Genomic DNA, 12026 nt, shown 5'->3' with positions numbered 1-12026 from the left:
TAAATAAAAATGTTGTCATTTACAATGCCAATAGCTCTAACTTTTGCCAAGGCGAAACCGTTGCATTGTAAATGCTTGTTTCTGTCTGTCACAGACAAAAACAAATAATGACCCCCCACATCCTGAAAGAAAACAGTCAGTGTTGAGGTCAATAGTTTTTTGTTTTTAAAAAACCAATTGCAGCCACTCACCAAACTTTTTGTACCATAAAAGGAACCACCATGATGCTCCATCGGCTAAGGATTCTCCTGGTTGGTGTCTTCCACCTTCCTGGGGTCTGAGCCTGGGGAGCTAAGGAGGGTTAAGCTCCCAGCCAACACCCCTCTTCGCTTGGGAATGCTTGGCAAGCCATTTTTCCTCAACTATTAAGCCCCAATAAAGTGGTTGCTTACAGAACTCAGGGAAAGACACATTTCAGTGTCAGCCAGCCACAGACAAGCAATGTGGTTGGCCAGCCAGCGGGCGATCATCTGGTCAACCAGCCAGGCAGCAGAGGGCTTGGGCTGACCTGGTGACCAGAGTGCCCAGGCGGCAGCCGACTATAAGTCCAGGGCTCAGGAGGCTCCTTTCTTGAGCTTCCTGCCTTGTGGCAACTCAGCTGGAGCCCGCTGTGGCCATCTGATCAACCTGTGAGGGTTCCTACACCCATCCATGCACCCAGCAGCACATGTTGGGAAGGTGAGGCCCCTGTGCGGTTCTGTTGTGGTGACCCTATCCATTAGGGTAAGGCCACTTCACAAGCTGCCAGGCTGGTTGACCTTCGCTCTGCTGAGCAGCCCCCACAAAAGGCGGACAATCGAGTCCCACAGTCCAGACGAGATGGAAGCTCTATGCAAGAAACTATATCAGTGGAGAAGTGTGGCTCACTGGTTACAGGAGGCAGACCTGGAAGCAGAGGTCAGCCCGGGACCAGGGTTCAATTCCCGGCTCGGCGGGGTCTTGAGTCCTAAAATGTCCATGGACTCGACAAATCCCGCTCCGGTGCCTACTTGATTCATGGGTCCACACTCTGCGACTCTGGGCAATAGCTTGCTTAATCTCCACAACGGCCCCTCGCGGTGGGAGGCCTGGCTTTCACCTTGTGGATACCCTGCCGGAGTTATCTCACAGGGGAATACCAGGACGGGTTCCCTAAGCAAGCTCTTAGATACCGGGTCGGTGATTTGGGCTATATAAATACATGTACATTTACATTTGTACATTTACATATCAGAGGCTCGCCAAGCAGTCCATCCCTAAATGGACCAAGTGGGCCCACTCAGAGAACAGGGCTGCCTAACCCAGGCCTGACCAGATCGTCCAGCATGGGGATGTTAGCTTTGCATCCCTACCTTCTCTCCAGGAAGCAATGCTCGGAAGAAAAGAGGGCAGGGATGGAAAGAAGGCACAGACTCAGGCCCTAGGAACCCCGAGACAGGCTGGCCCAGGCACTTTCGGCTCCTAGGGAGAAATACCGGAGGAGGAGGGGATCGTCAAGCTTTGTGCTTAATATTCCAGAGGTAGGCTAGCTGCATCTCTTGTAATCCATGTACACTGAGTGAAAGGGGACATTTTGAGTTCACACATCCAAACTCCGGGAGCCCTGCATGGCTCTGGAGAGTCAAATAAAACGTCTTTAAGATTTCCAGGTGAGCCGCCCAACGACATCATATTACAGTGCTGACTAGACCACCCCTGAGAAGGCTACCCTTAATGGGGATGTCACCTTTACACACCTGCCTGCTCTCTTAGAAGCAAGACTTAGAGGAAGCGTCCATTAGACAGGGTTGGATGGCAGCTGCAGACCCGGACAGCCCCATGGTGAGAACGCGGACGATAAGGTGGTCCTTGCTAGTCAGGAGCAAGTCTATCCTACTTTGCTGTAATCCATACACACTGAGTTATACTAGTGCCACAGCTGCTAAGAGTGTATGAGACAGCAGTCGAACACTGTACACTTACTAGCACGCAAAGCGAAGTGCTGTTGATCTCTCTCCTCAAGCCTGGCAGGAACCCTGAGTCCCTAGGCTCCTATCGTCCGCTAGCCCTCCTGAACATCGACTACAAGATCTTTGTGTCGATTCTTGCTAAGTGCTTGTCGCCATCAGTAAAGGCACTGTTGCACCCGGGCCAGAATGGTTTCATCCCCGCCAGAAGCACCTCACTTAATATACTTAGGTTCTTCCGGGTGCAGAAATATGCACTACACAGACTGCCTAGTACTAGACTTAGAGAAGGCCTTTGACTCCCTGGAGTGGCCCTATCTGTTTGAGGTATTATACAAGAATGAGTTAGTGGACCATTACATGAGCATGATCCAATTGCTTTACCACCGACCCATTGTCTGGGTCAGAACAGGTCAACTCATTTTGGACCCCATCCGAGTGAGACGAGGGATGCGCCAGGGTTGCCCCCTGTCCCTGTTACTCTTCTCCCTCGCTATGGAACCGCTGGCGATGTTACTCCATGGAGATGGGGAAGAGTGGGGCATCCAGTTGGGAGATGGAATGCTTGGCATTTCTTTATACGCTGATGATCTGATACTCTACGTGTGCGATATACATGAGATTTCCACATTCATAGCGGACACGCTGCGGACCTTTGTCAGGTCTTCGGGTGAACTGGGCCAAGTCAGGAATTTATTCCGTTAGCGAGAACAAGGTAGAAACAGTAGTGCTCCTCAATGGCTCCACTCTCTCGTGTTACCCCGCTACGTTCCACTATCTTGGTGTCTTCCTATACCGATCGCCTGCTGATATTCTTGAGGGCAACCTAACCAGAGCTATTTCGGCTGTTAGGGCCCAGGTGCAATTTTGGTAGTCACTCCCGCTGAAAGTTATGACCTGCATTACTTTGATAAAGATGGTTATAGTCCTAAGTTACTATACTATTTTTCGAATCTCCCGACATATGTCCCAACCAGGGGCTTCGGAGAGCTGGAGTGTATGTTCCGTGACTTAATCTGGAACAAAGGAAGGCCCCGGGTTGCATTGTGGAAGCTACATGCCCCTACCAGCCAGGGAGGGCTGGCGATCCCTTATATGGAGTTATACTACTTAGAGGCCTAGTTACAGTGGGTGACGAAGTGGTTAAGCGGCAGGAGTCTGGAGGGCACGGCCACCCAGCAACAGCCCTGGACCCAATCCAAGATCTACCATTTGTTCCACTCCATTGCCAAGCCTCCACGTCCATCCCAAATGCACCTGGAACTGGCGCATAAATGCTACAAAAGGAGCCTGCACCTCACCCGAGAAGTAACCCCGTACGCCTCGATACTGCCACTCGCGGGGATGACTAGAAGCAGAGTAGGCACCTCCGAGGGGGTCCTCACACACTGGCATACAGCCGGCATAGATACACAGGGCAATTTATTTGAGACGTTGGCAGAAGACTATGGCTTGCCGGCAGGACAGTTTCTTTTGCACACTTCTCTCACAAGGGCCCTTTCGACCGCCTGGGGGAACATGACGGCCGGACCAATGACACACCTGCTGTTGCAGTACTTCCTTGTAATAGGTGAGGTGTCACACACAGTGCTCTGGCTGGTGTCAGCTCTAATTACACATACACTGAAACACATGCTGAGTCTTCGCACACTTTGGGAAACGGATAGAGGGTAGCCGTGGATGGAGAAGGAATGGAGTGCTATCCTAGAAGCTCCTCCTCAATACCAAGAAGTTCCAAATGTAAGCTTATACAAACCTATATTATACAGAGAGCATACCTCTCACCTGATAACATAAACAGATATTTCAACATTGCCACTTTTGTGTGTCCCCACTGTCAACAGCTCAATGCGAATCTGTAACACATGCTCAGGTCCTGCACATCCCTGCAACTCTACTTGCACGCAGTAACCACAGCTCTTGATACTTGCACTGATATACCCCTGCCACATTTGTGGGAAGTTTGCATACTGGGGCTATACGCCAGGTCCAAGAAGAACAGGGTCACATCCCGATTCCGAGATTTGGGTCTGATAGTGGCAAAGTGATTGACCACGAAGAGGTGGAAACAGAATCCCCCCCGCCCCCTCAAATAGTCAGTTGGGAAATATCACTCATGATTTGGGCACAGGCAGAAAGCACAACACTGCACAGGGAGGACACAGCTGGGCTTCCCTTGGCCTGCAGGTTCCTGTCCTGGGCACTTTCTGACATGGTGCACGGAAACCAGGTCCCAGAGTCTTCACCCTGGGCACGACAGAGCACTTCCTATTCTTGTAATCCATGCACACAGAGAGACAGATGGGGTCATTGAATGACTGAAGCTGGTCTCCTGGAGCACTGGCTGGGCTTCAAACCTCAAATGAGCCCTCACTGGGACTTAAAAGGCAGTTTGGAATTCTGAACACTGAGTCACCTGAAGGAAATTATGTTAATTTATTTTAAGTAAAAAACATCAGCATGGTACATTTTGCACCACCAATGTAGGTATGGTAAAGGACACCTAATTTGAATTAATTCCCAGCCTAGTAGATAGTCATTAGATAGGATTATTTTATTTATTTATTGTGAACGACAATTGGATCTAACAATTTTTGTATAAACTGTGCTCTAAGGCCAGTAGTGAAAAAGTAGTTTTTATAACTAAAGCTGGTATCTTGTTTGGTTTATAGATATGACTGCACCATATTGTACTGTGTCGAAACAGCAAAAATATTTAATTCTGCCCTTGGGACCCAATTCTTTCATCCCCATTCCTTCTAGAGTATCCAAGGGAATTGGGTTCTAATTCAACCACAAGTATTAAGCTTCGTTTCTACGGCCGCCATTTTAAGTGAGGGTAGGTTTTAGGCACTGGGGTGCACGCTCTAGCGTTCCTGGCTAGCGACCTCCTCTTAAGGGAGGTAATCAGGGGGCCCTGTCTTGCCATCTATTGTCCTGCAGAACTAGCGGACACCAGACCTCGCTGGGCGCCTCATTCCTTAGCGCTCAGCTGTGGCGTTTGGTTTGTGAATTCTAGCGCTGTTTTTAAAACTTCCTCATTTTCTATTTAATTTAAATTTATTTTCTTTTCCCTGTTTTTAATCGGCTCTCTCCACCTACCTGCACTATAATTGTTGCTGCACCGCACTTGGCGGGTCCCGGCTCCTGTGGGTGGGTGTTACCGGCAGCTTCTTTTCTGCGGCCGCCATTTTGGGTGAGGGTAGGTTTTAGGCACTGGGGTGCATGCTCTAGCGTTCCTGGCTAGCGACCTCCTCTTAAAGGGAGTCATGCCTACGCGCAGCGGTAACGCGCAGCAGGAACGCCGGATCACTGCCGGAGTCACGCCAGAGTCCAGCCCGTCTGCGCCCGTCAGCGTCCCGGAGGCGGCGGTGCGGCGGGAGGGCCTGGCTTTACAAGGCTCCCTTTCCGCAGGGAGGATGATCTGCTATTCATCGAGGGCCCTCCGGGCCATGCAAAAATCTTCTTGCGCGTGTCGATCCATCTTCCCGGGTCGTTTTAGGGGTAAACGGCTCTGTCCTGGGTGTGGTTGGTCGCCTGTTTATGCCCCCGCCGCCTCACTGCGGTTAGGTGAGGACCGTGTGAAACATCTATGCTTTTTGCTCAACACGAGATCAGTAGGTAGGCATGCCCTGGACATCTTCGATCTTCTTGTTAGGGAAAAACCATTATGTCTCCTGCTGACTGAAACCTGGCTGGGGGAGATGTTCAATCCGGACATCTTGGCGGCTATTCCATCGGATTACAATATCTTCCGTCAAGATAGAGCCAAGGGAAGGGGAGGTGGGGTGGTGGTGGTAGTGAAGAAGACAGCTTCATGCTCCATTCTTCCCTTGGACACTATCGCAGGTTCCGAGTCCCTGGCCATCACCATCAGGCTGACCCCGCATCAAGCCTTGAAAGGGCTGCTGGTATATAGATCTCCAGGACCAGTGGGTTCTTTCTTTGAGGACCTCCAGACTGCCATCTCCGGACTGGCTTTGTGTGCGCAGCATTGTTTGCTGGCGGGAGACTTTAACTTTCATTTGGATGTGGTTGAGGATTCGGACTCAAACAAATTGTTGGATATTACTGCCCCTCTTGGCCTTGTTCCTTTCCTGGTGGGCCCCACACATGACAAGGGACATACCCTGGATCAGGTTTTTTCGTCGGTCCCTTTAGTGGATATAGAGCTTCTACCGGTGCTTTGGTCCGACCATAGGTTGGTCAGGTTCTCCATATTGGGGAGTGAGCAACTACCCAGTAGAGCCCCTACACAGTATGGATCTGCCTCGAGGGCACTGCACAGAGTGACTCCTGAGCTGTTAGCTCAGGCGTTTGTGGACCATCCGTGCCCCCTCTCTGGTGACTTGGAGTTGGACGTAGAGGCCATGCAGGTGTGGCTGTCGGAGAGGCTGAATGCTTTAGCCCCCGTAATGGCCCCTCGGCCCACGGCCAAGCGGGTTTCTGCGCCGTGGTTCACTGAGGCACTGCGTATCACTCGAAGCCAGTGTAAGGTGGCTGAGAGGGCGTGGCGCTTTCAGTATGACGGGGAGGCCAGACTTGCCTACAGGATAGCGGTCAAATCCTATCATCGCGACATTCTCCGCGCGAAAAAGGAATATCTTGCCAGAAGGATAGAGGCGGCCTCCAACTCATGTAAGGAGATCTTTACTGTGGTGAGGGAGTTCACGGCCCCTAGATCCAACTTGCCTCAAAGAGTGTCATCTGAGTCGTGGGTCTGTGATCTTGCCAAGTTTTTTACGGACAAGATTAAATCGATCCTGGACTCCTTTACAGAGAGGTCTGTTGAAGGGTCTCCTAGCATTGGGGCTGGACTAGTTCCACCGTCTACGCGGGATGCTGTTTTGGCGGAGTTCCCCTTTGTTTCCACCGATGTTTCCCTTGCACTTCTGGCCAATCTTAAATCGGGCTCGCCGTTAGACCCCTGTCCGGTCAAATTTTTGGCCAGGATGGCGCCTGTGGGTAACCCATTGGTCAACCCTCTCTTGAACATGTCTTTGAGGGAGGGGAGGGTCCTGCGGTCCTGGAAAAGGGCTATGGTGATTCCCCTTCTCAAGAAGCCTGGATTAGACGCTGAGGTTCTGGCCAACTACAGGCCGATCCCCCTCCTCCCGGCGCTGGCTAAGATCACGGAGGAGCATGTGCATGGCGTTCTTTCTAGTTTTCTAGAATCGAATGAACTATTGCACCCCTCGCAATCCGGATTCCGTCCTAATTTAAGTACGGAGACGGCACTCCTGGAGGTGTCAGAGGTTATTAGGGAGACACTGGACTCAGGAGGCAAGGCCATGCTGGTCATGCTTGATCTGTCGGCGGCCTTTGACACCGTTCACCATGAGGCGCTTCTCGCCAGACTCTACGACATCGGTCTGAGGGGGACGGTGTTCAAATGGTTTACATCTTTCCTTGAGGCTCGCCGACAAATGGTCCGGGCCTCCCCGAGCTCCGCTGAGATGCCGCCTTTGGGAGTCGGAGTTCCGCAGGGTTCTGTGTTGAGCCCGACTCTTTTTAACATCTTTATGACCCCTCTGGCGGCACTGGTGGAGTCCTTTGGGGCCCAGATCGTGTCCTACGCGGATGACACTCAATTGCTCTTCATGTGTAGGAAAGATCAGGCTTTTGATGGAGAGAGCATTCGGGGGTGCCTAGGGATGGTCTTTAACTGGTTTCAGCGGAACAGCCTCAAAGCTAATTCCAACAAATCGGAGGTACTGTTCTTTGGCTGTGCCTTGGACCCTGAATGGCGGGCGTGGTGGCCTACGGATATGTGTCCCCCTGCTCAGTCATCTCAGGTGGCAAAAAATCTGGGAGTTAAGTTTGACAATAACCTTACGCTGAGATCACATATTGGTTTGACGGGCACTTGCTTTGGTATTCTGAAGATGCTCCGGAAGTTCTTACCTCTGCTTACAGAAGAGCATAGAAAGATCACTGTGCAAGCCTTAATAGGCTCCAGACTGGACTATGCCAACGTCCTATATTTAGGGCTTCCGGACTATCTTGTTCAGTGGCTGCAGGTTGTGCAGAACTCTGCGGCTCGCGCCATCTTCGGCTTCCATAGGCGAGCTAGAGCATCCGGGTTGGTGCAGTCGCTTCACTGGCTGCCCATCCGGAAGTGGATTATGTTTAAAGCTTTGACTCTGGCTCACAAAGTACTTTCTGGCTCGGGAGCCAGGTACTTACAGCGAAGGCTCGTTTTTTATCGCCCGGCTCGATCTCTTCTGTCGGAATCTCTGTTCTTGGCCGTGGTCCCTCGAGTGAGGAAGGCCCGCACCGGGGGTCGCTCCTTTGGTCTTAGGGCCCCTCAGTTGTGGAACACCTTACCTCTGGCCTTGCGGCGTACTCCGAATCTGCTCCTGTTCAGGAAGAGCCTTAAGACCTGGCTTTTTAACCTTTAGGACGTCTTTCTTTCCCTTATCTGTCTCTGTTTTATGGTGTTATGTTTTTTCACACTGAGCTGCCAATATAAAGCGCCGGGACACTCTCACTGAGTAGCTGTGCGCTATAGAAATAAAAGTATAACATAACATAACATAACATAACACAGATTAGGATTCCTTCGACATTAATGTAACATTAATTTCCCCATAATTAATGGGTTCTTAAAAGAGCATTCCCCATCTACGTCTGATAAAAGGGGCTCCCATGGTTCTCAATCACTCTCCGAAAACTGTCCTAATCCTTGCTGTGATATTACGCTGGGATTATTGCAACCATATACAAAAAGGCCTCTTGGATATATCTCTCTCAGAACTCTAGACAAGTTTGAAACTATGCAACTTGCATGTTGTGCAGTCTGAAAAAATATGACAGTATCACACTGGCCCTGAAAACCCTACATTTGATCCCAGTAGAAGAGTAACCTTTAAATACTTTGGAAAGTACAAAAATCACCCTTTACTCATTCATCCGGCTATCCTACAAAACTGTTTGTCCCTCAGTAACCGACCAGAAACCTCAGTTCAGCTCATTACTGCTGACATCAATTGTTTAGCTACAGGACATATGAAAGTCAATATATTCCGCTCTAAGGCGACTGAACGTAAAAATCCCAATCTTGAAAATTATGACTGCAAATTCATAAGATTCATTTAAAAGACACACCCCTTCATCTTGCTGTTTGATTAATCACCCCTTCATCTGGATAGCCCCACTCAGATGGATCTGCCCAGTCAGACGACTAATACAGGCTTTACATTCCTTACCCATACTATGTGGACTGTTCCTCTTCTTCAAGGCTTTATGATCATGCTGGATCCATACAAGGGCTAGAATCCCTGAGCACTTTTTATCCCTGCTGGATGATCAACCAGTAGGATACCACTGGACCCTTGCGAATGTTGTATGTTCCTCCTCCTTTTACTCTCTTATACGCGCTATCCCAAAGTGCTCTGCAGCTACTGCAGGGTATTTAGAAGTGCTTTAGACCCCATCAAATAAAATAAATGTGAATTGTTGAAATATTTTTAATGAAATACTGTAAATGGTTTTAATTATTTGTTACAGCACAGATTATTATTACATTTTTAAAAATTGCCAGTCATACACAATGGTTATTCTCTGTGACTACCAGGTAGCTGCTTACTAGTCTACCAATCTTCCAGAATCACACACTATGGTAGACATTTCCCGAGCCCACGCTTTGTTTCTCACCTGGAGGTTTTGCCTAATGCGCTCAGCAGTGAAGCTCTTAGCCAGGGCCACAACACCCCTCTGGAGCTGGTTGCGCAAGACGATCTGGGCTGGTGACTTATTGTACTTTTGCCCAATCCGCACAAGTACAGGGTCTTTCAGGAGCACTGGAGAATTTTGATCAATGCTGCAAAAGAAAACAAAATAATCTGTGCCTACATACTGCATCAGACAGCTACACACATGCTTTTAAAAAACTTCAATACAACATATGACTGGAGTGTCAATTATAGCGTAGAATCTCTCATTGCAGAACAATGTCTGAGAAATGAAGATTGATTTTAGTCCAGGAGGGGTTCAAGAACAAAGCTCTACTAGACTGCCCCATAGAGAGTCACCAGCAGTTGATGCTTCATTGCCCCTACAGCAGCAAATGCTGAACCCGCGTTGGTGAGATCACTGCATGAGCTAGATCCTAAAAGATCCATTCATAGACCCTACTGTAGCACACCAAGCTTTTCAGTAGGACAATGAAATAAGCTACAACCAAGTGAAAGTGATTTAGCTGCATGTGCCTAACAACCATATGTGCATCGTAGGATGCCTTCATGATGTAGCAGTCTTTCAGAAGTACAGTATCTGCTGAGGCAAGATTTGTTTTCATGGGGTATACCTCTATTCTAGACCTCTCAAGAAAACCCCTCTCGCCAACAAAGAATGCAGCCTTAACTTATACCAGGTACACAATGAACTTGGGATGCTGCCACTGTTATTCTGAAACACACAGAAAACCAAAGGTTTTCTTGTGCTATCCGTGTTGTAGAATCTCCTATTCATCGGAACACAGCTGCGTGACGCACCTTCAATGCAGGACCTCGCATCACAGCCCCACAGCTCCTTGGAACTGCCACTGTGCGAAACATCTTTAACGGAAGACTTTGCAACATAGGGCCTCATTTATGAGAAGTGACGCATCGCTGCGTGAAAGCAGTGATGCGTCACTTCTCAGTGCGCCCTCCTTGCAACATGATTGATGCGTCATATTTGTAATATGACGCATCATGTCGCAAGGAGTTACAGATACATCAGTATTTCTGACGTATCTGTATAGCGCAAAAGTGATGCATTGCTGGAGTGTGTCACAAAAGTGACGCAACTCCAGCAATGTGGCCTTTCACATGGGGCAAGCCCCATGTGAAAGGGCCTGCGTCAGTCTTCAGCCTGCTGTGGGGCAGTCGTAAGACATTGACGCATTTGCGTCCTAGAAGTGACGCAGTGAAATCTCATAGATTTCACTGCGCCACTTCTACAACCCTTTCTTGCGTCAGTACGCCCCCTTGCATACATTATACCTGGCACAGGTATAATGTGGCGCAAGGGTTTACAAAGTGACGCATCTACCTAGATGCGTCACTATGTAAATATGGCGCAATAAGGCGCATTTTTTACGCCACTGGTGCGTCACAAAAAGTGATGCACCGGCGGCGTAAAAGTGACGCACAGCCTCATAAATGAGGCCCATAGCCCGCAGCTCCTCGGAGCCTTGACGCAGGAATCTGCATCACACCCCTGCAGCTCCTTATAACTGCAGCTGCTCGTCTCATGCTTGATGTGGGATCTTGCAATGCTCCGCAAGCAGGATTTACGGTACCTTGCTCAGTGGGCTTAACTTGGTCCCATGCTCCTTCGCGGTCGGGCTGAACTTGTGACTTTGTGCTAGTCTGACAAGCCCAGATAACTTCAGGTGGTGCTTTGTGCATATAAACGCTATTTTTGTTTAAACTTTTAACATTGTATATCCCTGGTTCTACTAATTAGATTTTTCTCCTTTTGGTCTAATATGATTTATAAATAATTTATTAAATCTTACTTTGTTTTTCCAAATTTGTCGGTGATATTTGTATTATGTTTTCACTTCATTACTTTTTGAAGCTTTGCTATATACTGTCTATAATTTATGTCCGACTGCTTTGTGACAACCACCAGAGGGTTAAGCACAGGTTTTTCGGTGTTGCTTGTGACTTCACCCTGACAGAGAATTGTGGTTGTTGCTTGAGTAGGGTTTCAACCCATTTAAACATTAACTCAATTTCCTAAAGACATATTTGGGAATATGGAATGAATAACGTTCTTTCAGAGCAACATCCTGATTTTGAGGAGTCCTCAAAAATACATAATTTCAGTTAGGCCAGTCTTATGGAAACTTTCTGAGAAAGATATGCCTATGAAGCTAAGGAAATGAAAAACATCTTAACTTTTCTTGGTATACTACAGTTTCACACAAAGTACATTCCCAAAATACCCTCTAATGTGGTCGATATGAGAGCACTACTCAACAAATGAAGGGAATATATTCAGTCAGATGAGTGTGAGAGAGAAAGAAATAAAAAACAATCTTTTTTTTGTTCAATATCTTTATTATTTTAAAAAGTAAAAGTTCATACAATTATAATAACATGCAATACA

General features: G+C 48.4%; 1 protein-coding gene across 1 annotated transcript in view; it reads right to left on the bottom strand.

The window, feature by feature from the left end:
- LOC147734755 (aldo-keto reductase family 1 member C1-like) overlaps window positions 1-12026 on the bottom strand; it is a 210055-nt gene that overhangs the window by 16422 nt on the left and 181607 nt on the right. The window contains exon 8 of the mRNA XM_086953034.1: window positions 9582-9747. Coding sequence (XP_086809160.1) covers window positions 9582-9747 — 166 coding nt within the window. The remainder of the gene's footprint in view (window positions 1-9581; window positions 9748-12026) is intronic.

Source organism: Lissotriton vulgaris, chromosome 1_2, assembly GCF_964263255.1.
Source record: "Lissotriton vulgaris chromosome 1_2, aLisVul1.2, whole genome shotgun sequence".
Taxonomy (NCBI): domain Eukaryota; kingdom Metazoa; phylum Chordata; class Amphibia; order Caudata; family Salamandridae; genus Lissotriton; species Lissotriton vulgaris.
Note: the sequence above shows the minus strand (reverse complement) of the source record. Positions and strands in the feature narration are given on the sequence as shown.